General features: G+C 45.4%; 2 protein-coding genes across 9 annotated transcripts in view; one reads left to right on the top strand and one right to left on the bottom strand.

The window, feature by feature from the left end:
• ERI3 (ERI1 exoribonuclease family member 3) overlaps nt 1–26,715 on the top strand; it is a 329,148-nt gene that overhangs the window by 94,841 nt on the left and 207,592 nt on the right. For 3 of the 5 annotated variants that reach the window (XM_072127563.1, XM_072127566.1, XM_072127562.1), the window contains exon 3: nt 5,634–5,778. The exons of the other annotated variants lie outside the window; for them this stretch is intronic. The gene's annotated coding sequence lies outside the window, so the exon portion shown is untranslated. The remainder of the gene's footprint in view (nt 1–5,633; nt 5,779–26,715) is intronic. 5 annotated transcript variants of the gene reach the window in all.
• RNF220 (ring finger protein 220) overlaps nt 1–26,715 on the bottom strand; it is a 151,039-nt gene that overhangs the window by 116,686 nt on the left and 7,638 nt on the right. For all 4 annotated transcript variants that reach the window (XM_072127555.1, XM_072127556.1, XM_072127553.1 and 1 more), the window contains exon 2: nt 25,792–26,530. In XM_072127555.1, the coding sequence (XP_071983656.1) occupies nt 25,792–26,413 (622 nt within the window). In that variant the 5' untranslated portion in view covers nt 26,414–26,530. The remainder of the gene's footprint in view (nt 1–25,791; nt 26,531–26,715) is intronic.

Genomic DNA, 26,715 nt, shown 5'->3' with positions numbered 1-26,715 from the left:
GCACTAATTATACAGAAGAGGGAATATCTATGCGGGGGTCCATGGCCAAGCCAGAACCATGGAAAGAGCATGATCCCAAGATATCCGCAGTATGTACAACAACGAACACGAGGACATAGAGAAAGAGTAACAGCCGCCGAGGGTTTCTAAAACATCCACCATGGGCCTCCATAACTTTGACTTCAATTATACTGACCTCCATAACCTTGACCTTTATGGTATTGTCCTCCATAACATTGACCTCTACAGTGCTGTCCTCCATAACATTGACCTTTATGGTACTGACATCCATAACATTGACCTCTATGGCACTGTCCTCCATAACACTGACCTCGATGCTACTGTCCTCCATAACATTGACCTCTATGGTACTGTCCTCCATAACATTGACCTCTATGGTACTATCCTCCATAACACTGAACTCTATGGTGCTGTCCTCCATAACATTGACCTCTATGGTACTGTCCTCCATAACGTTGACCTCTAAACTGCTGAATGCCATAACATTGACCTCTGCAGTGCTGTCTTCCATAACATTGACCTCTATAACATTGACCTCTATGGTGCTGTCCTCCCTAACATTGACCCCTATGGTGCTGTCCTCCATAACACTGACCTCTGTGGTGCTGACCTACATAACATTGACCTCTATGGTGCTGTCCTCCCTAACGCTGACCTCTATAACATGGACCTCTATGGTATTGATCTCCATAACATTGACCTCTATGGTACTGTCCTCCATAACGTTAACCTCTATGGTGTTGACCTCCATAACATTGACCTCTATGGCACTGTCCTCCATAGCACTGACCTCTATGGTGCTATCCTCATAACATTGACTTCTATAACATTGACCTCTATGGAACTGATCTCCATAACATTGACCTCTGTGGTACTGTTCTCCATAACACTGACCTCTATGGTACTGTTCTCCATAACACTGACCTCTATGGTACTGTTCTCCATAACACTGACCCCTATGGTACTGTTCTCCATAACACTGACCTCTATGGTGCTGTCCTCCATAACGTTGACCTCTAAACTTTGACCTCTATGGTACTGACACCCATAACATTGACCTCCATGGTACTGTCCTCCACAACATTGACCTCTATGGTGCTGACCTACATAACACTGACCTCTATGGTGCTGACCTCTATAACATGGACCTCTATGGCACTGTCCTCCATAGCACTGACCTCTATGGTGCTATCCTCATAACATTGACTTCTATAACATTGACCTCTATGGAACTGATCTCCATAACATTGACCTCTGTGGTACTGTTCTCCATAACAATGACCTCTATGGTGCTGTCCTCCATAACACTGACCTCTATGGTATTGATCTCCATAACAGTGACCTTTGTGGTAATCTCCTCCTTTACATTTACCTTAATGATGCTGTCCTCCATGGCAATAACCTGTATAACATTGATCTGTATGGTGTTGTCCACCATAACACTGACCTCCATAACATCAACTTCTATGGTACTGACCTCCATAATATTGACCTCTATAGTGCTGTCCTCCATAACACTGACCTCTGTGGTACTGACCCCCATAACAATCACCACTATGTTACTATCCTCCATTACATTGACCTCTATGGTACTGACCTATATAACATTGACCTCTATTGTACTGTACTCAATAACATTGATCTATATGGTACTGTCCTCCATAACATTGACCTTTGTGGTACTGTCCTTCATAAGGTTGACCTCTATGGTGCTGACCTCCATAACATTGGCCTCTATGGTACTGTCCTCATTAACACTGAGCTCTGTGGAACTGACATCCATAACATTGACCTCTATGGTACTGACTTCTATAACATTGACTTCTATAGTACTGCCCTCCATCACATTGACCTCAATGGTGCTGTCCTTCATAACATTGACCTCTGTGGTGCTGACCTCCATAACATTGACCTCTATGGCACTGTCCTCCATAACATTGACCTCTATAGAACTGTTCTTCATGACACTGACTTCTATGGTACTGTCCTCCATAACACTGACCTCTATGGAGCTGTCCTCCATAACATTGACCTCTATGGTACTGTCCTCCATAACATTGACCTCTATGGTACTGTTCTCCATAACACTGACCTCTATGGAGCTGTCCTCCATAACATTGACCTCTATGGTACTGTCCTCCATAACATTGACCGCTATGGTACTGTTCTCCATAACACTGACCTCTATGGTGCTGACATCCATAACATTGACCTCTATGGTGCTGACATCCATAACATTGATCTCTATTGCACTGTCCTCCATAACATTGACCTCTATGGTACTGTCCTCCAAAACACTGAGCTCTATGGAGCTGTTCTCCATAACACTGAACTTTATGATACTGTACTCCATAACACTGACCTCTATGGTACTGTCCTCCATAACATTGACCTCTCTGGTTAATGACCTCCATAACACTGACCTTTATGGTACTGTACTCCATAACACTGACCTCTATGGTAATGACCTCCATAACACTGACCTCTATGGTAATGACCTCCAGGTAATGACCTCCATAACATTGACCTCTACGGTACAGTACTCTATAACATTGACCTCTATGGTACTGACCTAATTGACATCTGAATGACCAGTACTGTATACACTCCAGACTTCTGGTTATGATACTCTGTACTACATCCATGATCTTATGGGACTCTGGGACAGAGCTACAATGAACAATATATGAAATCTAATCTTATGTACTGGCTAAATACCGCACCGGGAACCACGTACACCTATATAATACCACCATATACACGGCCTTCTCTGTGGCTGAGCTCCCACCCCAATGTCTTCTTACATGATGGTCGGGTGAGAGGATTTAGTGTTTTGTCTCTTAGACTTTCAATGCGATTCCTTGCACTGTAAAAGTTTTCCGCCTCTGGATGAGAATATTCCAGGTTGTTGACAGAAAGCAGAGATATTGAAGGTGATGAGGAACCAACGCACAACATCTATTAGAAAGTGGCACAACATTTTACAAGGTTTTGCTTCAGCTTTAAGCCTGGATGCAATAATCTGCAGAATTTCCCGAATGATACAGTCTCATGGAGCACGCGCTGTGCCAGCACTGGATTGTCAGCTCTTGCTCCCGCACACTTTGCATCTTGCACTTTTCCTCACTTCAGGACATAAATGTGTCAGCACTTATTACCAATAAGCCGCTACTCACAAATATTAACATTGGACGCAGCAAGAAAGCTTCGGGTCTGGGGGAGACCTGGGGGGGTCCTGACTGTCCCGCGGCTTGCATGGTATGGTTATTACTGTACCGCGGCATTACGACTCATTACAGTCAAACCCACCCGGGACCCCCTCACATGAAAACGACTTCCCCAGATGTTGGGCTCTCAGGATGTGTGAGGGGGGGAGTACACCCACCTTCTCCAGACACAAACATTCCCAAACCAGCCGGGGACCTGGACCCTCGCTCCTGCAGATGCTTTGTAAGTCAAGCGTTTCTTCCATCGCAGATGTCCCCCTTGTTTAAAGCCCCAATGGACCGCCGCGTCCTGCAGTCCATACCCCCTTATGTCAGGTGCAGGACGTCGGCCATTGCTGAGAACTGACCACATCAGTGACCACATCACCACACAGGCACAGACACAATGGATGTACGGCCAAGGGTGACGCTTACCTGCTTCATGTTAAGTTGTGAAGCCTGGTCAATATTCCAGTGTGTACAGAGGCAGTTACTGGACGGACACTGGCGCACCACAAATCTCAGACAATCCTTCAGATCAAAACTGTAAAGAAAGCCATATAACAGCCCAAACCGAAGTACTAGGACTATAGGTACCAGAATGCACTGGCAACTAAAGAGGAGCATGAGTTCTGCCATTGTGTCCATAAACTTCTACAAACCTAAGAGATCTCACAGTACAAGTTTGTTACAATGTGTCAGTGTAGACAATCCTCTGAACACATCAGAGCTTTTTCCTGTTGTTTGTTACAGTGTATCGCACATGGGCCTGTGTATTGTTCTGTTACAATGTATCTGTCTCTCTCACATGTATCCTTGTGGAGATTCTTCTCAGTGACACTCAAAACAGGTTTTGCTTTTCTTGGCTTCGATTGCGGCTTTGTGTCTGAGGCTGAAGACTTGGCATGTTTGGGTAACCCCAAAGTTACTTCACTCTTGTCTGAAAAACTTGACTAGTGGCCAAGGAAAGGGAAGGTAGATGACGGGAAGCCATGAGGACATATACTGCACCTATAAAAGATATAGAGGAGGACCCCGCAGATACCATCAGATCCCACAAATATCATGGGATCTTGCAGATACCATGGGACCCTGGAGATATCATAGGACCCAACAGAGATACCATGGGACCCCACAGATACCATGGGACCTGGCAGATACCACAGGACTTCGCAGGTAACATGGGGCCCTACAGATATCATGGGACCTCACAGATACCATGGGACTCCGCAGATATCATGGGAACCCACAAATACCATTGGGTCCCACAGAGACCATGGGAACCTGCAGATACCATGGGACTCCGCAGATACCATGGGGCCCCACAGAGATACCATGGAACCCCGCAGATACCATGGGACCTTGCAGATATGTTGCATCAGTTATGACAGATCATGATACAGTCTCCAGAAGCTTCTTCTAGGGCTGAGAACAAATTCTTGAATGACAGAAGCTGCTGGGTAGGATCCACTAAGTGCTGGAGATTCTCCTCTTAGGACCTAATATCTCTTATCAACACATCAGAGCATCTCTCACCACAACATCACAGCGTCCAGATCCACTTGGCGTAAATCAGTGCGAGAAGGAAGGGGCTCATCACTCACCACAATTTCACACAATATATAATCATCTGTATAATATATAATCTACCATATAATATACCCTGTATAATATACAAATTGTAGCCATCCATATAATATGTGAGATATAATGATCTATAAAATATACAATATATTGTTCTAAATAATATATAGTAAAAAATATATACTGAATTATATAATATACAATATATAATAATCTATGAAATACATATTGCACTCTATAATTATCTACATATAATGTATAATGGAAATTACATAATCCACAAGACATCATGTTCATTACACCAAACACAACAAAACAAAATAGATTAGAAATGTTCTCTATATAAAATTAATAAAGCACATCATAAACATCTTACAATATATAATGATCTAGAAATTTCATTTGAAATATAAAAACATCTGTGTAATATATAACACACAATGTACCGTATATAATGTTCTATGTAATATAAATATATAATATACAGTACAAAACATTTGTATAATTTTCTCTATGACTTATGTAGCATAAACTTCACAATATATAAATATCAAACACAATATAAAATTCTCTATATAATATATAATCCATGTTATATAATGTTCCTACACTATCTAACCATCCATATAATATGTAATCATCTACATAACGTACAATCCACTATTTTATTGGGTCCTGGACTTCATAAAGTTGTGGAGTAAAAATAGTTCTCCTGATGGATGTCAAATTTATCAAATATCGTTTTTTTTTTTTAAGTTAAAAATTGTATAAATTGTCACATTCTCACTGATGGATTGTGGAAATGTGCTTCACAAATGACAGGTGGACCAAGGAAGCTGCGGCAGAGCCTACTGGACCCAGGACCACTGAGCGGCCCCTCCTGGTACCGGCCCTTATACAACAGTAGGTCCATGCAATAGAGAAATAATGGAGAAGGCGGGAGGTCTGGAGCCGCTGCAGATACCAGGTGACAGCAGAGAAACGAGTAAAAATAACCAGTGTATATGTACCAGGGAAAACAGCGCAATTTCCCCCATAAGACGTATAATTTTATGTGCAAATTTCCTTTACTTAGGCGTTGTGTGTGTGATGTGTGGTATTGGTGCTGTCACGGGCAGACAATTACTGATATTACCCGCTGCCGCCGCCGGCTCTTCCCTTACACATCGACCTCACCGATTTTCAGCAATAAAACCGCCCCGCGCTCCCCGCACCATTTTATGTGCTAATATAGATGTTCAGCAGCGGCCGCAGCGCCGGCCTGTCACGCAGCAGGGTCACAGGTCACTCTTCTCTATAAATCTTCGGCCAGTTCAATGGATTCTACTGGAGGCAAAATCTACATGATCCAATCAAATGTCCGGCCGTGAAGGATGAGAGGGGATGACATTAGGAAGTTATTATGTTACAGGGGGGCTCATTTATAACGCATCTATATACAGGACACGATCAGTGCCGATACAGCGATACAATGTCACCAACCTATAAGCATCTCGATATATATTACAATGCTGCATCCTGTACGGTTATTACAGTACTGGAGCGATATAAGAGTCTATGGAGCAGCTTAGCACTGGACACACTGGATACAAAGGGAAGACCATGGGGGGGAAAGAAATAATATAGTTAACAAGGCACAGGCAGGGGGCTACATCACCCGCTTAGTCACTTTTCAAATTACACCAAGGCACAAAATCAATGTCCATGAAGGGTCAAGAGATATCCCCTCACCAATCTCCTGCAGCCTCAGGCTAAAACCTGCTGGGATAGAGACAAACCAGGGATCAGACACTCAGCCGCTTCTCAGGAGCCATCATTCACCACAATGAGAGGAGAAAGTGGGCTACATACAGAAGCTATCCACAGGAGCCCATCGTATTGCACTGCAGGTCGACATCCACAAGTATCGCACTGCGGAGTGAGCACTTCCCAAATCACCAATCACCCAAGTAAAAGACCAATCCTCATCCATCAGAGAACAACAACAACAATCATTCTAGGAAAATTAAAAAGTGTCCATAAAAAATTCTTGTTTTCTATCATATCATTTATAGACACTACAGGTTGTACAATATGACCTCCCCAACCCATGTAATTCCCAAATCCAAACCAAATGCTGATCAGAGGGCAGTAGAGGCCCCCACTGTGCGACATGCTCTCCCTAGTGACTCGTTCCACTCACTTGGGTCCACATTATATCAGACAAGTTAAAACAAGCTTATTATAGTGTTTCCTTGGTCCTTTCTTCTTGTGTCCCCTGGCCCCTTCTACTGGTGCGCTCCTTTTCAATGCCACCTAGTGCCTTCTCTCGGTGTCCCCCCGCCCTCCTCCCGATGTCCCTTTGGCCCTGCACCCAGTGGGCCATTTTTGTTGTGTCGCTTGGTCCTTCTCTCAGTGTCCCCCTTGCCCATTTTCCCGATTTCCCTTGGGTCCTTCTCCCCTTGTCCCCTGGGTTCTTCTCCCGGTGTCCCCAGCCCTTTCTCCCGTGTCCCCTGACCCCTTGTCCTCTTATTCCTTCTCCCAATGTCCCCAGGCCCATTCTTCCAGTTTCCCTTGGTCCTTCTCCTGTTGTCCGCTGGCCCCTTCTCCCAGTCTCCCTTGGCCCCTTCCCCCCGTGTCCTCTGGTCCTTCTCCCGGTTTCCCCTGGCCCCTTCTCCTGATGTCAACTGGCCCCTTCTCCCTGTCTCCCCTGGCCCTTTCTCCCGGTTTCCTTTGGTCCTTCTCCTGGTGTCCTCTGGCCCCTTCTCTCGGTGTCAAACGGCCCCTTCTCCCAATCTACCCAGGTCCCTTCTCCCAGTGTCAGCTGGCCCCTTCTCCCGGTGTCCCCTGGCCCCTTCTTCCGGTGTCCCTTGGTCCTTCCCTTAGTGTCCCCTGGTCCTTCTCCCGTAATCTTAATATAAGAACCAGTCTGGAAGTGATTTCTTTGCCGCTGGTGGAGCGCGATCTATCAAGCCGCTCACAGATCCGAGTCCCTGAGTGGTCGTACAGCTGCCATATCTCGTTTGAATCAGCCATAGATACAGATATAATCGTATTTCCGTAATAACATTTGTGTCTGAGGCACTTTACGGGATGACAGCACAATAGGGAGATGACGCCACAAAGCAGATTGTGGCTTAAGAGAATGTATTAAGTAATAAAATCCAGACAATGATGGGTGGGGTGGTTCACAGAGCTCGCAATTTATTGAAACGAGAGCTGGCGTTAATAAAATACGCTGCCTGTTACCGTACGCCTGTCTCCTGCCTACCCAGGGGCGGCCGCACTCCGTGACTTGATATAAATAAATGTCCTGATTTTATAAATTATTAATAGAAAATATGTGTAGAGCGCATAACGGTGGCATCCATGGTGAACAGACCTTAGGCTCACATCAACCACTAGGGATCCCAACTCACTGGACCTTATTACAGCTAATACCAACTAGGGGTCTGGTCTGGGGTCTTTCAATTTATCGGTCTAATCTGGGCTTTTATAAATTAAGGAGTCTGACCCGAGGAGGTCTTATCGATTTAGGAATCTTGTCCACAGTCTTATTCATTGAGGTTTTGTTAAAATAGGGATTTGTTCTGGGTTCATATTATTTCAGGGGTCTGACCTAGGGGTATAGTGATTTGATGAATAGTTTTATTAGTTGTGTCTGGGGTGTTTTTTTTTGGTCTGAGTTCTATTACCTGGTTTGTACTGTATGGGGCTCATTTACTTACCCGGTCCAGTCTCGATCCAGCGGCGCGTTCTCCGACGAGGATTCGGGTTCTGCCGGGATTCACTAAGGTCGTGCGCCTGATCCAGTAGGTGTCGCTGCTGCACCGAGGTCCGACGGAGTTCATCTTCTTCTTCCCAGTGCATGTAAGTGCTTGATCTTGCGACACTTTTCGTTTTTTATATTCCATGTTTTTTCCGAATCAGGTTGTCCGACAGCCATGCCCCTGATTTCTGTCATGTGAAAGCCGGCTTGTGCGCCAAAATCCCGGTGGAATTTGGCGCAAAACGGAAAAATTTGGAAAACGCAACGTAGTGCGGCCGCAGAGCCCTTAGTAAATGAGCCTCTATGTGTCTAATCACATGAAATCACAGCAGCCTCCACGGACTTCTACTCCTCCCCATCCTCCATGCAGGCTGCTATGATTTCATGTGATCAGATACATACATGGGTCAGAAGTTGCAAATGTAACATGCTACAGAATATGATGGCGGCATATACATAATTATAATTATTATTAATGTAACTGGGTTAAAAAAAACCTTAGATTACATCACCATGGTCCCATGACAAGAGGTGCCAAATAATGTCACATAGCTCTCACTCAGTGTTCCACACAGCAGCATGTCCTAGCAGTGAGACCTGTCAATCAGTAACAAGGAGGCGGGGCAGCACAACTAGAAATTAATATGCAGGACTCACTTAGTGTGAATGCACTCACATCAGGTGAGTTGAATTTAAGTTTACAGACTGATTTTTGTAACATTGTCGCCAAGGAAAGGAGTCGTTTAGGGATAGGGGCAATGTTTTTTAATAGGGTATTTATTTTGGGTGAGTTAATTTAAATGGCAGGTTCTCTTGCTTTTGGGTATGTTGGGTATCGCTGGTACTTACCTTATAAATGTCATCAGACAATGACGATGTATCCTGCGACAGCGTGAGGGTGTGAACCGCTTGTTTTATGTCTTTAGCTCAGTTTTCGGGAGCAGGGATGGATAATGCAGAAGGCTGAGTAATATTTTGGTTCTATCCACAGATGGCCCTCTACCCTATAACATATTTCTCGCCCCCACCTAGAAGTAAAATACACTCAGTGTAAGTGTGCGCCTAAGAGCAAGACAAAAACCTGGCAAATCCTACAAAAGAGGCTTCAGTGTCTGGTGTACAAAGCCTCCCAGATGGGTGTCTATAGGGGGGGTAACTTCCAATTTCATTTATTTCCAAAGACAACTTTTTTAGGGGTCAACAAGCAGGCCACAGCCTGGGCCTAAGAGGCAGGGGGACATTTGGCAGCTCGGCTGTGAAAAGAAAGAAGCAGACGAAAGAAATGAAGCTCCATTCATCCCAAACTCTGCTGCCACAGGAAAACAAACATCAGAACAGGGGCCTCTCCCATCTGCACCCCGGAACAGATGTCTCCGAGAGATTGTGCCCCAAGATGGTTGACAGTGCCCAACATGCAGGGGACATGATCCAGGGCCACACGGAGCTTCAGACTATACAACAGGGACCGACAATGGAGTCAGAGAATGACCCTGAGTGTGAATGGTACTCCGATCTGCTCAGAGGATGTATAAGGTGCCCACAGTGTTGTGTCCATCAGTGCAGTATGGTCCATATACATGACCTCAGCGCAGTATATAGAAGCAAGAGTCTGGAATACACTATAGGAAATAGAGGGCATTGACACCAATATCTGAATATTCTTGTGTGTAAATAGACAAATGGTGAAAATCCGATCTGATTTCATGTCTAAAAATATGTCACTGCCATTCACAATGATTGTAGTGTGTAAGGGAGAATATGAGAATCCAAGCCAAATATTTGAGCCTAAATCAGATTAATGAGAAAGATGTGTGAACTCAGCTCAACTCCAACACAGATCCGCATGAGATAACTTGAGCTGCAGGCATCTGAAGTGCAGTGACCTGAGCTGAGGTGCGGGGAGCTCACCTGGGATGTGATGTGATGACCTGAGACATAGGGGCATATTTACTTATCCGTGCCTTGCACAATTCCCGCTGTGCGTTGTCCGACGATCATGGATTCCAGTTTTATTCACTAAGATTGTGCGCCCGATTTCCTGCTTGTGTCGCTTCCCCGCTCAGGTCCGTTGGAGTTCACCATCTTCTTCCCGGTGCATGTAAGTGCATGGCTTGCGACACAAATTTAAATGTTATATACCCACGTTCAGTCCGAATCCGTCGAATCGTCCGACGGCCCAGCCCAGATTTGTGTCGCATGAAATCCGATCGCGTCCGCAACAATCCTCTTTTAAATGTGGCGCAAAGCAGTAATCATTGGAACATCCGCCGTTTGTGCGGTCCGCTGACCCTTAGTAAATGAGCCCCATAGTCATCTAAGCTGCAGTGCAGTGACCTGAGCCGAGATGTAGGGAGTTAACCTGGGATACAACGAGATGACTTGAGCTGCAGGCATCTCAGCTGAAGTGCAGTGACCCGAGATGCAGGGAGATCATTTGATACGATGAGATGACCTTACTTGGGGTTACAGCAGTGAATTAAGAAAGGATGCAGTAAGTTGACCAAAAATACATTAATGTCACCTGAGATTGAATTGTAGAAGATATGAAAAGATGCAAATCCAAGCATATGCCATAGATTCTGTTACTTTCTGAGGCCAATCAAATAGAATAGTGGTGCAGAGTACAGGTAAAATCTATGCCTGGTCAGACATGTCATAGATTTGAATTATGGCACACAATTGCTGCACCAAAGACTGGAACCTCCTAGAAATTCAGGCGTGTTGCACACCAGGTGCAGTAGTTATCAGGACAGGAGCACAACGAGGCACATTTACTAAGAGTAGTGCAAACTGCACTAAATGCGGTCTGCCTGTGTGTAGTGCAGGGTGCGCCAGAGTCATGAAGAACGTGCGCCAGAAATCATGAATCTGGAGCTTCCCTGCACTGGCCTGACAGAGTTCACCAACTTTTTTGTGGTGCACCTTTAACCTAGGGTTAGGGACACACTTATACCTGACTTTGCATGATAAATCTGGCGCACGGTCAGAATGAGCTCCGGAATTTTTGTGCCGGTTGCGCCTTATTTATCAAGTGTCGGCACCAAAAAGATATTGGTCCTTTTCCTACACTCACGCCTTTGAGCCCCTCAATGAGTTGCGGTAGGATGCAGAGATAAAGAGAGTTGGGCAGAGATGTAAGCAGACATGTGGACATGTGAGCAGAGATTTAGAGAGTTTCGTATACTTGTAGAGAGTTGAGTAGAGATATGAGCAGAGATTTATTAGTACGATAGCCCCGCTCTGCATCCGTCACAGTCAGATACATCAAGAGGCTTCAACCTCTTGAAGAATCTGGTGGGGTCCTGCGTTGTCTGGCGTAGAAATAAACACAGTCGGCAAATTTTCAGACATGTAGAGAGTTGGTCAGCACATGACATGCTCTCCCCATGTGTATGGTGCAGGATCCCCCGCAGACTGTCAATAGCCGACACATGAAGTATAAACAGTCATGTTTTTTTATTGTGCATTATTCAGCTCGTAACTCAGAGACTCTGAAATATATTAATGCCAAATACTTACCCTTTAAGTCCTAACTTCTCCTTAAACAAGCCAAGCAGAGCATTGCGCTGAGACGGAACACTATGTGCGCATAGACATGGTATGTCGTTCTCACACGCACTCCTCAGCGGCGCGCAGCAGGAACTCCACTTTACAAGGTACTTTATAAGAGGCACAACTGCAGGGAGGTCCATCCTAATTTGGACTCTGGGACCTTTCCCAGCTTCCACCTCCCCTCTGCTGGCGGTGTGCTCCAGATTCGGAAATATTGGCCAGCTATTATTGGCGAGTGAATGGCTGCTGACAGGATGAGGAGATGAGAGCAGGGCCCATGGCGTTACACTGACCGCAGGGAAGTAACAATCACCCGGCTCCTATTAATAAGCTCCTGGATCTTTTTTCCTAATGCTTCAGCCCCTAATTAGAAATATTTCATATGTATAAAGAAGGCCAAAGTGAGCCCAACACCTATCATAACCCCAAATTCCAAGACAGTCAAATTTGGAAGCCAGAGGAGATTAAAGGGACACTAACACTGTAGGTATTCCTCTTCACAGTACTCTTGTTGTTTGGCTGACAACTACTCCCGTCCACCCACTATTCACATGCACACTCGGTTTGGATTAGGATTTATAATCCACTTGTAGATACTTTGGATAGTGGGGTTTCAGGACTGTCCTCCAATGTGTATGGAAATCTACACCTAAAAAATAAAAAGGATTATCGTCCCAACCTGCAGAACACAAGGTAGGGGCGGGGCTTCACCAAGGAAGGAGGGGCTTAATTATGTGTTCCTCCTACTACACCCAGGGCGGAGGTTCCTGCAGCAGCCAGTTGTCTTACACCCAGACACAGGACAGTGAGGAGCAGAGGGACACTACTGCGACAAATACAGGGGGATGTTATAACATTTGCTGGCTTGTACATTGTATTACATGATTATATCCCTTCTGTAGAGACTGATTCCATCTTGTCAGAGCCCCTGCTGAGATCATTGTGTGGTAACCATTCTACCAGCCACACTCATAATTTCCCCAGCATGAGATGGAGGATATCATTCTAGACAAAACATGTCTCTATGATCAACAAGGTTCTAGATTCTAAAACTTCCAGGTTGCAGCAGGTACAGCGGATACAGAAAGTATTCAGACCCTTTACATTTTTCACTCTTAGTTTAATTGCAGACAATTTGTAAGATAAAAAACATTATTTTTTTGCTCATTAATGTGCTCTCGGTCTTGACAGAAAAAAACAGAAATGTCGATATTTTTTCTAATTTATTAATCTAATCTATTTATCCAGAGCTGCACTCACTATTCTGCTGGCGGTGCAGTCACTGTGTGGAGATGTTATTCAGAAGAGATCAGTAAAGTCTGGACATCAGAAACCTACATAGAGGATATTACAGGACAGTAGCAGCCCTCTGGTGTCGTTCCCCCCCGGAGCCCCCAGTTGATCTTGTCTCTGTAAAGTGATACATTGTATCAGTATAAGTTGTGAGACGTGGCGGAGGCTTTATGTTGCATTATATCCCATCAGATTAGGACGATGCCTGTTTACCAGCCCACGTTCCTCTAAATCCTTTGGTTAATCGTGGGATATGAAACATGTAAGAGATATGAGATCTGGAAGGCTGCCGCTTATGGGGCAGCCATTTTATACCCCTGACTAATAGATACATTAGGGTCAGTTTCATTGAGATCACATATTACATGATTTAGAAAATCACCGTATCATCGAGCTTGGGGTTCTCTGCAGCTGTCTGGAGTGTGAACAAGGCTTATTGAGAATAATCACAATTTTTTGGGGACAAGTAGAGCGTCCTCTGTGTGGAAACTACAAGTCCCAGCAGGTTGAATCTGCTGCACCTCTTGGCCCCTGAGCTTTAGGGTTAGTATATCTGTGCACATGGAATAAGACATCCATCAGGCAGGGCCGACGCTGTGCGCTCCGCAACCCTCCCCTTCTTCACGTTGCGTTACCTTGTTTTATGCTGAACTCAGATCAAGAGGAGATGAAAGGAACCTGCTGTAACTGGATTAACGCAAGAGTCAAACAATCTTCAGAAGCCGCAGGAACATCTAATTACAACGTTCACAGGCAGCGTGCAGATCCCGGCCTCCTCCTCGACCCTCTCCCCGGGACTCCAGCTCATTCACAAGAACTTTATGCCTTTTTATTAATTACGTACACAGCTGTTTGGGGGATTGAAGAGATTTGGGGGGGGGGGATTGTTTACTTTGGACTTAACTGATTCCAAAGTGCCTCTCAAAGCACCGCAGGGGTTAGGTTACCAATGCATTGTGACTAACAAGACCTGTAAGAGATCGCTGGTACTTGCCATTCTCGTAACCTTAATACCGTATCGTACCATCAGAACTGATCTTTCATTACAGATGTGCAGCTAATGTCTATAATACTACAGGACAATGGATCATACGTCATAGGAACGGTGATCGGATCAACCAATCAACCAGTACCATAATAACTGATAATCTTCTTTGCTCCATCCACCCGGATCCTGAAACTGCGCACAACATGTTTATATGTGGTGATTATTCCTTGGTCAATGTTAAAATGGCAGGAGAGGCAAAGTGTGAACATGGTGAATGCTAGAAATGTTTACACTTTGTATCAGAAAGTCCTTCAGATAATTGCATCAGGAGATAAATTTGGTGGGATCCCCATTTAAGGACATCTCACACACACCCCATGTTGCCCCTCTACAATGTGTTGAGTTTGTTACATTGGTAACTTTTTCCTTGGATTCTTCTATCATCGTCCATCCCCACCTGCTACGGCTGCTACAAATATGTCCAAAGCTTTTTTTACCAAAGATCTTCCACCCTACTGAAGCCTTTTTGTGTCTGATAGAGAGGAGGGGGCCATGTAAAATCTCAGTGAGGAGGAGGAGGCCAGAGGGAGTGAGACTCTAAGCGCTTCTGTGTCTCATTGTCCACGCTCAACCACTAATTTGCTGATCGCATTCTCCTGCAGGAGAGGGAACGTTCCGCCGGCTTAAGAGACAAATCAGATACAAAATAAAGAAGGCACAGAGCAGGGCAGTAAACCAATTAACACAACATTTTGTGCTAGGACTGCTCCTTTTGAAGGCAGGATGGGGAGGGGGCGATGGGATCTGACGGCTTGTACCGTAACCTGCTGCCTAATAACCATAAAGTTTCCATTCTTTACGGTACAAGATATTAAATAAATAATGGAAAAAAAGCGTCGGAGAGGGAAAATGGCCGAAGAAGATGGAGTCAGAGCACAAAGCACGGCTGCTGCCGTCACGGCCATTATACTCCCCGCAGACAGATAGAGATGTTGTGATTTAGTTAAAGAGCAAGAAACGTCTGGAATTATTTACATTGTTTAATATTTATAAATGGAGAGTTTAGTGTCTGTGGGATCAGAGTACTCCGCCGGCAGATGGAGAGTCGCCGACTCCGAGGAGCCGCACAGAAGGTAACGCTCCATTCCTCAGAGAGCGTAGTACTTCAAGACAACTTACTTAACGTGCTATGAAAGACAATGAAGGACTGCAAAGTGTAGCATGGAAAAAGAATGCGAGAGAGAAGACAACACTGAAAGGAAGAGCACTAGAAGAGAGCAGGCTCAGTACTTTACTTGTAGAGAGCAGGACTCAAAGGCTCAGTACTCAGTACTGTACAAGAAGAGAGCAGGACTCAAAGGTTCAGTACTCAGCACTGTATAAGAAGAGGCCAAGGAACAAAAATTTGGAAACACAGAGGGTGGCGCCTCGAATGATAACGTTTGGTAATAGTTGGTAATTTAAGTGTAGAATAGAGGGTGCTCACCTGGTAAATTCTTGGTTTGTAGGCACATAAAGTAGACTAGGATCCAAAGTTTCCAGGCGATGAGGTGTCGGATGGAGATATTCTGTTATAGAATTTTTTAGTATCTATATCGGTTTTGGGATGGTACAACTCTAGGGCTTGATATACTAAATATGCAGCTTCCACAACTCTGGTGCGCCAGGGTCCCAAAAGAGTCCGGGGTACAATGGAAGGAAGATAAAATTTTTGCAAAAATAGAGTTCACGTGGAGCGCTAATGGTAATATCTTACCCAAACTATGAAGTATACCAATAGTTACGCCAAATTTAATTCATCAAAAGAAAAAATTTAATGTTAAAAAGGCAAAAAAAATTATATATACACAGTATAGTCCAAATGACGCGTTTTGGGTCGCAGACCCTTTATCAAACGCGTCATTTGGACTATACTGTGTATATATAATTTTTATTTGCCTTTTTAACATTAAATTTTTTCTTTTGATGAATTAAATTTGGCGTAACTATCGGTATACTTCATAGTTTGGGTAAGATATTACTATTAGCTCTATTTTTGCGAAAATTTTATCTTCCTTTAATTGTATAAGAAGAGAGCAGGACTCAAAGGCTCAGTACTCAGTAATTTACTAGTAGAGAGCAGGACTCAAAGGCTCAGTACTCAGTAATTTACTAGTAGAGAGCAGGACTCAAAGGCTCAATACTCACTGCTTTACTAGAAGAGAGCAGGACTCAAAGGCTCAGTACTCAGCACTGTATTGGAAGAGAGCAGGACTCAAAGGCTCAGTACTCAGTGCTTTACTAGAAGAGAGTAGGACTCAAATGTTCAGTACTCAGTCCTTTTCTAGAAGAGAGCAGGGCTCAAAGGCTCAGTACTCAGCTTTGTATTGGAAGAGAGCAAAACTCAAAGTTTCAATACTTAGCACTGTACTAGGAGAGAGCAGGACCCAGGTGCTCAGCAGTCAGCAATGTTTAGAATTGAGCAAGACTCAAAGACTCAGTAATCAGTGCTTTACTAGAAGAGAGCAGGACTCAGAGGCTCAGTACTCAGTACAGCATCCAAAGGCTCAGTACTCAGTGCAGGACTCAAAGGCTCAGTACTCAGTACAGCATCCAAAGGCTCAGTACTCAGTGCAGGACTCAAAGGCTCAGTACTCAGTACAGCATCCAAAGGCTCAGTACTCAGTGCAGGACTCAAAGGCTCAGTACTCAGCACTGTACTGGAAGAGAGCAGGACTCAGTGGTAAATCAGGGTGTTGTTGGTCATTCTGGGTTTGATCCTCTGTATAATGTTATCAGGGCTCATAAGGGTTAATGTCCTTCCTCCCTCCAACAAAAGCCTTTAAAACCCAATTGTCATTCAAAAAAGTTTCTCTTCCCCTGAACGTGGGGCGGCTCCTGTAGCGCTGCCTCCCTCATCCTCCCTCATCAACCCCCTCTGGATTTCAGGGGGAAATAAAGAAGCCACATAATGGCCCTTCCTCCCCAGCAGTTTCTCCTGGGGGGCGCTGGCCTTCTCCAGCCTTTTGTGAGGTCTGTGCTCCATATTATAAAGGGTCCCACCACCCACAGTCAATGCACTGCTGCCTTCTCTTCCTGTCAGATTAGAGGCCACAGAGACTCCGCCGCTATGGGCAAAAGGGGCGCAAAAAAATTCCTCTTTTCTAATAAATAGTCTGAAAAGGGAAGACAGAGGATTAGGGTGCAGATAAATGCACTAACTCACTTCCATCCCGACTTACTCAACCCGGCCGTGTCCTCAACCATTGCGCCTCTTTGATGCCGGGGCAAGAAAGTCGGAACAAAGTGACTTAATACATGAGTGAGCAGTCTGCGAGGGCCGGCCGCAGACACAGCTTACTGCTCCCCTTTGTCCGGCTGCTCAGATCCTCACACTTCAACCAAAAAGAGCAGACCCCACCAAGACCACTATTGTCCCACCGTCTTCCTCACTGATTCCTCTCCAGGGTTATTTGCTTGAGCAGTCAGTGATCTGTGCAGGTGCAGCAGGAGACGTAAGACACTTGATATCAGATCCTGATGACGATCCAAACACATGGCAACAGAACAGAACCACCCAGTACATAGATTATAGGACAATGCGGAAGATCCTAAACATCAACTTTAAATGTAAACTTTTCATCAACATGGCGACGTATTAGTCAACGGCAACCCTCGGCCCGGGGCAATTCTTATTTGTTTTGACACATAGAAAGTACAGAAATATTTGATTTGCCCCCCCCCCCCACGAAAAAAAATCACAAATATTTTTTACGATACTAAAAGTCTTCTAAATCGATTTGGATTCATCTTGTGTATTCTATGAAGTTTCTGACGCTGTTATGATGAAACGAGTGATGTGCTGGGAGTAATCAGCTCTGAGTCCGGGACCCCCGGGGGGCTCAGCACTCGGCCCGGCGGTGAGAGGAAAGTTTGTGTTGTCTCTCTGCCCTTTGTCCTTGGTGAATGGCGGCTAATTACCGCGGTCACACAGAGTGTTATCTCCTATCTCCCAACAAGAAAAGGGCCGACCCTGGCGCGGACACACAGAGACACAACATATCATCAGAAGATGGGGAAAAGACAATGGCACGGGCTCCCGGACCCTCTATCGCGCTGCGCAGGGGCCATACATTCTGCCTCCTGGCAGCTCAGACTTGTCTATAATGAGGTCTAATAAGGGGAACATTTTGTAACAACACGGTTCCTGTATTTTATCCGACAAACAGCTGTGCCGCGCCGCTGCCTCGCAGGATGAATCATATCTCACCGGCTCATATGCTAACGCTCGTGTAATTACGCCGCCTCCTTAAATAAAACAAGCTCTAAACCTGTCACTCACATCACAGGCGGCACATCTCACCGCCGGAGCCGCCATCACTCAGGCTCATTTATCACAAGGACCAGGGTGAGGTCAGGACTCAAGGTGCAAGGTGTGAGGCCGGGGACAATACACACCAATACAAGAGTTCATGCATTTCTTGTTGACTGGAGCAGGTGGGGACAATCTTAGTAAAGTATGGAATATGTCAGCGCCATATAAAACATGGGAACCACATGGAGGCAAAAATATCTATAGTGACCCGAATGATGGAACCAACAGCGGCTGCTCACCCCAATAACCGCATCGTCCAATAGCAAAGGAGGATATACACGGATATAGGAGGAACTTCTCCTGCTGCTGGTTCCAGTCCAATGTATGGTCCAAGGTGATATCCCACACTGGGCTAAAAACTCCTATCACAGTGATAATGCACTGTCCTCCTAGCAGGCACAGAGGGAACCCGCTCTAGCTGCCCAGGTGATGCTGTGCAGAGGCATCATGGGATTTATAGAGGGAAATAAAGTAGGAAGATGCCACCTGATCAGTAGCAAAAATTAGACTGGACGGTAGGGAGGTAGACAATCAGGTGAGGTCATGACACAAAGCAGCGCCAGACCTGGGCCTGTGCCTCAGTAGTTCCTCCTGGAAGGACAATGCAGTTTCAGGTGCAGTAATATGAGCCAAGGCCAAGATGGATCCATGGATTATCACAAAAACTGTGAATGTGAATCCAGTCTTAAGATAACATTAAAGTGAGAGCAGAACAAGGGAGGACGTGTCCGCTGCCAGCACATACGTGTAGACATAGATATGCGAGCGCACACACCGACTGACAACCCGATCACAGATTCCCCTGCTCAGCAGACACGGCCTGGCAGCCAGTGATCGATCACTGCAGAGTGTGATGTATCAGTGCAGCCTGACAGGAGGCGTGAGAGGACCCCTGCCTAATGCTGCCCTAATCTGTACCCGCTACTGCTCTCTGGTATCAGCCATACCATCCTACAGAGAGACTGACTATAGGACAATCTATTACTCTCAGTCATATCAGTCATTTCATCCAGGGGAGAGGAAACTGTACAGAGGGGATACAATCTATTACTCTCTGTTATCAGCCATTGCATCACGGGGAGGGGTGACTGTACTGGGAGGACACAATCTCTTACTCTCTGTTATCAGCTGCGGCTAGGGAGATACCTCCGTTCTGTCATGTATTTCTGATGCTGAGACGCCTCTATGTGTTACTGGTATCAGCGGCTCTTGAACTATTTGAAAAACTTTTATAAATAATTCCACTTGCTGATACTGTGTATCTAAGCTTGTCGTGTGATACCTTGTATCCGACACCTGCGACAGGTTCTCCTCGCCTTCTCGTTTAACCCCTGGCGCCTCTGACCAATTTGTCACTGGATGTCAGTAAGAGCCATAATTAGCATTTCTCGCACATATTGACGTCTTCTCCTTCCTTGTTCCTGAGCCGCTGAGTGATTTGTGTGGACAGAGGCTCGCGACCATTTTTATCTCCATGGCAAAGATATTGACAGAATAACATTACGGTCCCTCTCAGGACAACGGCGACTTCTGGAGGAGGAGATGGAGGGCGCTCTGCACACCTGATTCTAGGGGCCACCCATATGAACTCCAGGGCTGGGGCCCAGATAATGGACACTCATAACACACTATATAATATATGGTAGGGATCACCTGTCTGGTGAATGTGACCTTAAAGGGGATGTCCTATGCCACGGACATAACACATCACTTATTAAAGTCAACATTTGCACCAAAAATGGAAAATGTTTGTTTCTTTGTGTTTCAATAAAAATTAGGAAACAATCACCAAACCCGGAACAGACGAGCGATCCACCACATCTATGTCATCGTTGCATCCCGTAATGGTGTCAGCCCCATCTCTGTTACTCTTTAGAGGCATCCATATTAATAACCCTGCGGAGGGGGGCACCAGAGTGAGATGTGCTGCAGAGTAATGACTATTACCTCCATATCAGGGATTCCTAGGGCAGTCGCAGTTTGTACAACTCCCTCCAGTATCCTAATAATGGGGGCTCCACTGCATAATGGGGTCTTTTCCTCACTATTTGTTACACACAAGAGTGTAAAAAAAGCCTCAGAAGAACCCCAGGAGACAAGAGAAATCACAGCAGAGACTTGGTCAGGTTGCACCATGAGATCGTTCAGCCGCGACTCTCTCCGTGACCTTAAAATTGCTCATTAATATTTTAGATTCTTTGGAATTTCTGCCTGAAACCACAAGCCGCCCCCCGAGGGAGTCCTGGAGCAGCCGTGTGAGAGCCGGGATGTTGGATATGACATGTGGGGGTATAAGGATCAATTGTGACCCCGAAAACTAGAGGAAACAGTAAGGAACCAATCAGGTCTCTGCTTTCATATTGTCTACATACAATGCAATGCTCACGTTGAGAATCGATAAAACGACTATGGGGCCATTCTCTGTTACTACATGCTCGGACTGACCGATAGTTAGTTGGTTCCTGGTTATCCCTCCAGAGAGACTGACCCCATAGACACATAGACATCGCTGTGACTGAGGCTCAGGTGAGTGGCGATCAGTAATTAGCGCTCCAGGCGCCGTCCTCCGCCATCCGCGCTGTTCCGCCCACAGACTTGTAAGTAATTGTTATTTTAAAACCAGTCATTTTACTGTAGCGCAGAATAAATGGCATCATCCGAGTTTTACGGAGCAGAAAGGTTACAATGTAGCGATCCTCTGCGCTTCCTGCGGATACATTGTATCGCCACATAACTCCCTGTAATGATGGAGACCTTACGGGAAGGGCTCAGCGCCGCTCCGCACACGTCTCAGGGTTTATTGTTACAAAACTAGAAATGGGCAAAACTCTAAAAAGCACAAAAAGTGACATAAAATAAAATTCCCGGAAGCTGAAAATAAAAAAATAATAATAAAAAAAAGTCTTAAAACTCGGAAGGAGAAGCAGGGACGGACATAAATCAGGCCCCGCCGCCGCTCTGCGCCCGTCACATCGGATGTGAGCAGATTTCAGCTACAAAAATGTCAATGGGAAAATCTGCTGTGTGACAAAATTATAAAAGCCGGCGGCCGCCACAGTCCTCGCGGCCGCACGGTCTGATTTCATGACATCTTCTTGCCGTCAGTGAATGGAAACATTCTTTATTTAATCCACAGGATGAAAACCTGTCCTACACACAGCTGAGGGTTCGTTATAGTGTGTTCATAAAAAAAATTACACAGCTGCAGAATACATTAGTCTCATGTCCACATGTAAGAACTGACTCATTGCGACAAACCCTCTGTTGTCTGATCTATTTAATTAGGGAATATTCCACATTCCAGGTCCAGTCTCCTGGAATATTTACCGGGAATCACATCTATAATTCCAAAAAGCCGGCCACCAACAGCCCAGTAGTGTGTCAGGGTCAGACCACTGGGGTAGCCGTGATCCTGCGCTGTCACACATCCTCCGGATCACAGGAATTCCTCGTCCTGCTTGATAATCCGGCAGATTATTCCTCACAACAAGAGATTCATCTACAAACAATGTGACAACATGGCTGCCTTGTATCAGGGTGATACCCCAATGATTCATGGGACATTCATATAAATTGTAAGCGGCTTTAACAGAGCAAACTTTATTCCGGGAATTGATTGGTCAGACACGATATACACATTATACTAATATGCTCAGTCTCCAGGCACCAGTGCACTGCCCCCTAGAGGATCAGCCATGAATATCAGATTGGATTACCTAGTTGTGATCATTGCCAATACCAGAAATGACCACGGGTTTCCTAATCTGACAGGAAAATACAAGAAATGATTGTATTATCTGATGGGACATATAATCATCCCCGCAGCACAGAGGAATCAGCTATGTCGGCCATCTTGCCAGTAATATCAATCAGTGGGACTATCAGATCCAATACAGGACTTGTCGATGATCATCATCCCCCGATCAATATCATCACTGACCCCTGTACTCCGTGGCAGGGAGTTAACCCTTTCCTGGATCAAGAGCCTACATTATGTCAACGAGGGGTTAAAGCGGCGAAGCACTGAACAGGAATATTTACTAACAGTTTGTACATAAAAAAAAAATGACACAAAAATAAAACGTCCCAGTCTCAACGAAGGCGTAAAAAATGGGAAGAATCTTCTCCGTCAGATCGGTAATGTAAATGGAGCTGCCCATCCCTGAGCGGCCATAACACGCTGGATGCCCTTAATGAACATCATAATGATGATGTCGGCAATTACCGGCTTTCTGGAGATGGGCACCGCATTAACCCATCCAGTGCCAGAGCAAAAGCGCAGAAGGAAAAGAGTGAATTAAAAAGCGATTTGCATATTCCGGGACCGAGCTTGCGCTTTGCATAAGAAGAGACGGCAAAGAGGGTGAGAGAAGAGACGGTGAATAGTCTGCAGGCATAAAGGGGGCGACTGAATGCAGAGCTGTTTATGGGATGGGGGGGCAGCAGCCATCACAACATCTGGTTAAGTGCTGCTCAGGCCGCTGCCAGGGCTCTGTAATTAGCACAACACTTGTGCCGGGAAATGCAGCTTCCACTCGGCAGCGCTGGACGGCAGCTGGAGACAGGCGGAGGGGCTCATCCACATCACCCCAGACCCTACAAGAGGAGCACAGGGGCTTCACCACCCGACCACACTTACTGTTACACTATTCATACGATTTTTACCCCAATTATTCTTTATTTCAGAATTTATTGATCGCAACGATACAATTATTGATCAGCTCTCTAAAAATCTACAAAGTATATAATATATAAGTATCTGCACAAGACACAATATCCACGCAAAGCACAAATAATAGCGATCACTGTCTGTGTCCCAAGACGAGATTATGTGAGAGTCACCGCAGGCGTCCTCAGGATCAGTCACTAGAATTACATTTTATTTGAATTATCTCTTCACAACATTCCCGTCCGTCCCTTTAAATAATGGGAAACCTCCTGACTGGGTCACTCTTTAAAGTTTTGCAATCTTGAGACCTTGTGCTTGCCAGGAAGGAAGCAGGATCCTTATATTCTCCTGCAGGAATGTCGCTCTCACCACCAATCCACTCAGTGCAGTTCATACCGAGGTGATGACATCAGAGGCATCCGCCACCATCACTACAATGACCCCTCGCTGCTATACAATGGGAGAAGTGCAGCCGTCAATCACACTCCCAACGTCTCATCTGGTTACATGGATATGAAGGGAAGCATCTCATTCCGCACTAATCTTAAGTTTTCCAAACTCCTAAAAAATGTGTGCTTTTACAAGAAATGAACAATTTTTACGGGAAGCTGCAATTATTGTATAATACAAGGCCCAGTGTTTCCCAACTGTAGACACAGGTCCTGGGATCTGCTTGATGTGACGCCCTCCCCGTATGTCTACAGTCGGCCCCATCTTTTATTCCTGGGCCCTGAAATGCGTTAGCATAAACACAAAAGGGACAGGGGCTGGAACGGCGCGTGACTCCGGAGGTGATGATATTGGTGGGTAAGTGACCTCCCCCATGGATGTGGAGTCACTGATTAGACATTCAGGACATGAAGCTGGCACAGAAATAGCCAACCCTCGCCAAGTTTGGGCAGATGGGCTCCAAACTGCACTTTTTTTTTTCACTGTCCCCGACTCGCTTTCTGCCAGGAAATTCATCAGTCAGAAGCTGGAGGTTCACGCTGTATGATGGTCAATATTGGATCTATACAGGCCCTGCAAATGGCTTCAAAAGGGGGAGCAGATCGGGGAAATTAACTCTTAAAATCCAAATAATTCTAAAATATTATGAATAGTCACTGGTAGTAGTCACACATCAGCTGCAGTATTTCAGTGATTTTTTTTTATTTTTGCATTACATTTTTTTTTAGAATAAACAAGATAAAAGAGTAACTAAGCAGGAAAAGTTCCACCGAATTTTATGAAATTAGAAAGAAATGTATTTCTTGGATCTAAGCTGTGGACTTGGGTCTTGCGCTGTCAGGTTGGTCTTTAACTAATAACCTGTTTAGCCTTTCATCCCCCTACACTGTCCCGGGGTCCCCGTCCTGATAGCCGGACCTGAGTGCCTCATCTCCAGACGGAGATTTACAAGCCTGACTATTTTTTATGGCTCAGGCAATAGAGGAAGGTGCGCGGGGCTGAATCCTTTTTAGTAGCATAAAGTTAACTCGGTGTCTAATTCAAGTCGACAGCACAGGAAAGTAGCTTCAACTGGAGAGAAAGAGACAGGACATCTCAATTACCCTCTGTGGCGTCGTAACCAGACGTTACAGCCACGCAGAAGACGGAAAACGCTCCAGCTTCTCTGTATGGGGAGAAGAGAAATTTACACTCCAAGTGAGGAGGAAAAAATGGAAGAGAACTATTGCTTTGCTTTAAAAATTACCCGTAATCTCCACCGGGAGATTTTATCATCCACGCCCGGAGTGTGTGTCAATTTTTCTATCTGGCGCTGGCTGGGTAAAGACAGCAGGACCCCGAGCTCTCCGCCGCGCCGTCACCTGTGTCAAATGATTGCGCTCACCGTAACGTACAGGCAGCGGAGCCGAGGACAATTCTTTCCAATTATTTTATAGTATTGTTCGCACAGTCATGAAGGCCAATTATGCAACATAGAAAAACATCTCGTCATTTATATCCCCGAAATCTCCATGTACCTGAGCTACATCACAGCGGACGCCATATTATGTGATGGGGGTCAAAGAATTGAACTTCAACAAAATGCAGCAAAGAGTTCTGATAACATGAGCGATCTTTACTATCACATCCCTAACGATTTTAGAGACTGTTTTACCGCATTCACACTGAACACCTATATAAATCACAAAGCATATGGGACCAATGTATAAAGGGCCGATGCATCGTAACGAAGTAGATTCATGAATACAGAATAAAGTTCTGATATTTTGTATCTAGTTCTAGATTATTGTAATGTTATTACAGTATTCCACCACATTTCATGCTTTAGCTGAGGACATATTCCTGGGGATATGTTCTTATAAAGTTTACATCTAAGAAGGTCAGAAAACTACATAACATAAATTCATAAAAATTGTAAACACTTACACCTCTCGTTTCTGTCCTCTGGGCTTGAAGACTCTCTGTCCGATATGAGGCCGGACACAGCAAACAGTTTTTTCCCGGCATCGTCCACCTTAAGTCCCCCTGGGGAACCTGTCTGGATCTGTGTCCCAAATTCATACTCTTTTCCATCAGCATCAGAGAAGCGCAGGTGCGGGGACTCTGTATCATGGCAGCTCTTTAGGCGCTTGGCCGGGGTAAATGCTGACTGATAGCTCTCACGCTCCTCAGGGGAGGTAAAGGGCCGGAAGGCGCCCACACCACTGTGATTCAGCATGCTGATTGGGGAACAGTCTAAGTTCGGAGGGGCAAATTGTGGGTGTAGGTGGAGAAGGGAAGGTGGAAAGTCACGGTTAGAGAAGGCCCCAGGGACACCGCCCTGCCTATGGTACATTGAGGTGAAGGTGTAGGAGCCATTAGTGAACGGAATGTGCACCTCTTTATCCACCGATACAGGCACCCCAAAAGGTCGCGGCTGCTGGCAGGGTATGGAGGCATCACGACTGGCCTCAGCGGTAGAAGCTAACACCATCAAAGCCGGAGACGCCAGCGGATTGGGAAGAAAGGAAGAGTTCTCCATCTTAAAGGCAGCTCGATGCAGATCCATGTCTGACACTTTGGTTCTTGCCAAATTGAGAATTTTGGTAAAGATTCCTCTGGTGGCTGCAGCGACAGGATCTTCACGCCAAGCGGGAAACGTCACTTCATTTCTCCCCTGTGAAACCTGCGTCCACACAAGAAAGTGAAAGAGAGACGTGAGCCCTGAGCGTTACGTGCAGAAATCAATACATAATTATTGTTTGTGTTAGTGCCTTTTAGTCACTGATTCCCCTATACATAGCAATTAACACGATTATCAGACACAGTCACAGACCTTTAACACTGGCGAAAAGGAGCTCAAAGGCGCCG

Source organism: Engystomops pustulosus, chromosome 10 (assembly GCF_040894005.1).
Source record: "Engystomops pustulosus chromosome 10, aEngPut4.maternal, whole genome shotgun sequence".
NCBI lineage: Eukaryota > Metazoa > Chordata > Amphibia > Anura > Leptodactylidae > Engystomops > Engystomops pustulosus.
Note: the sequence above shows the minus strand (reverse complement) of the source record. Positions and strands in the feature narration are given on the sequence as shown.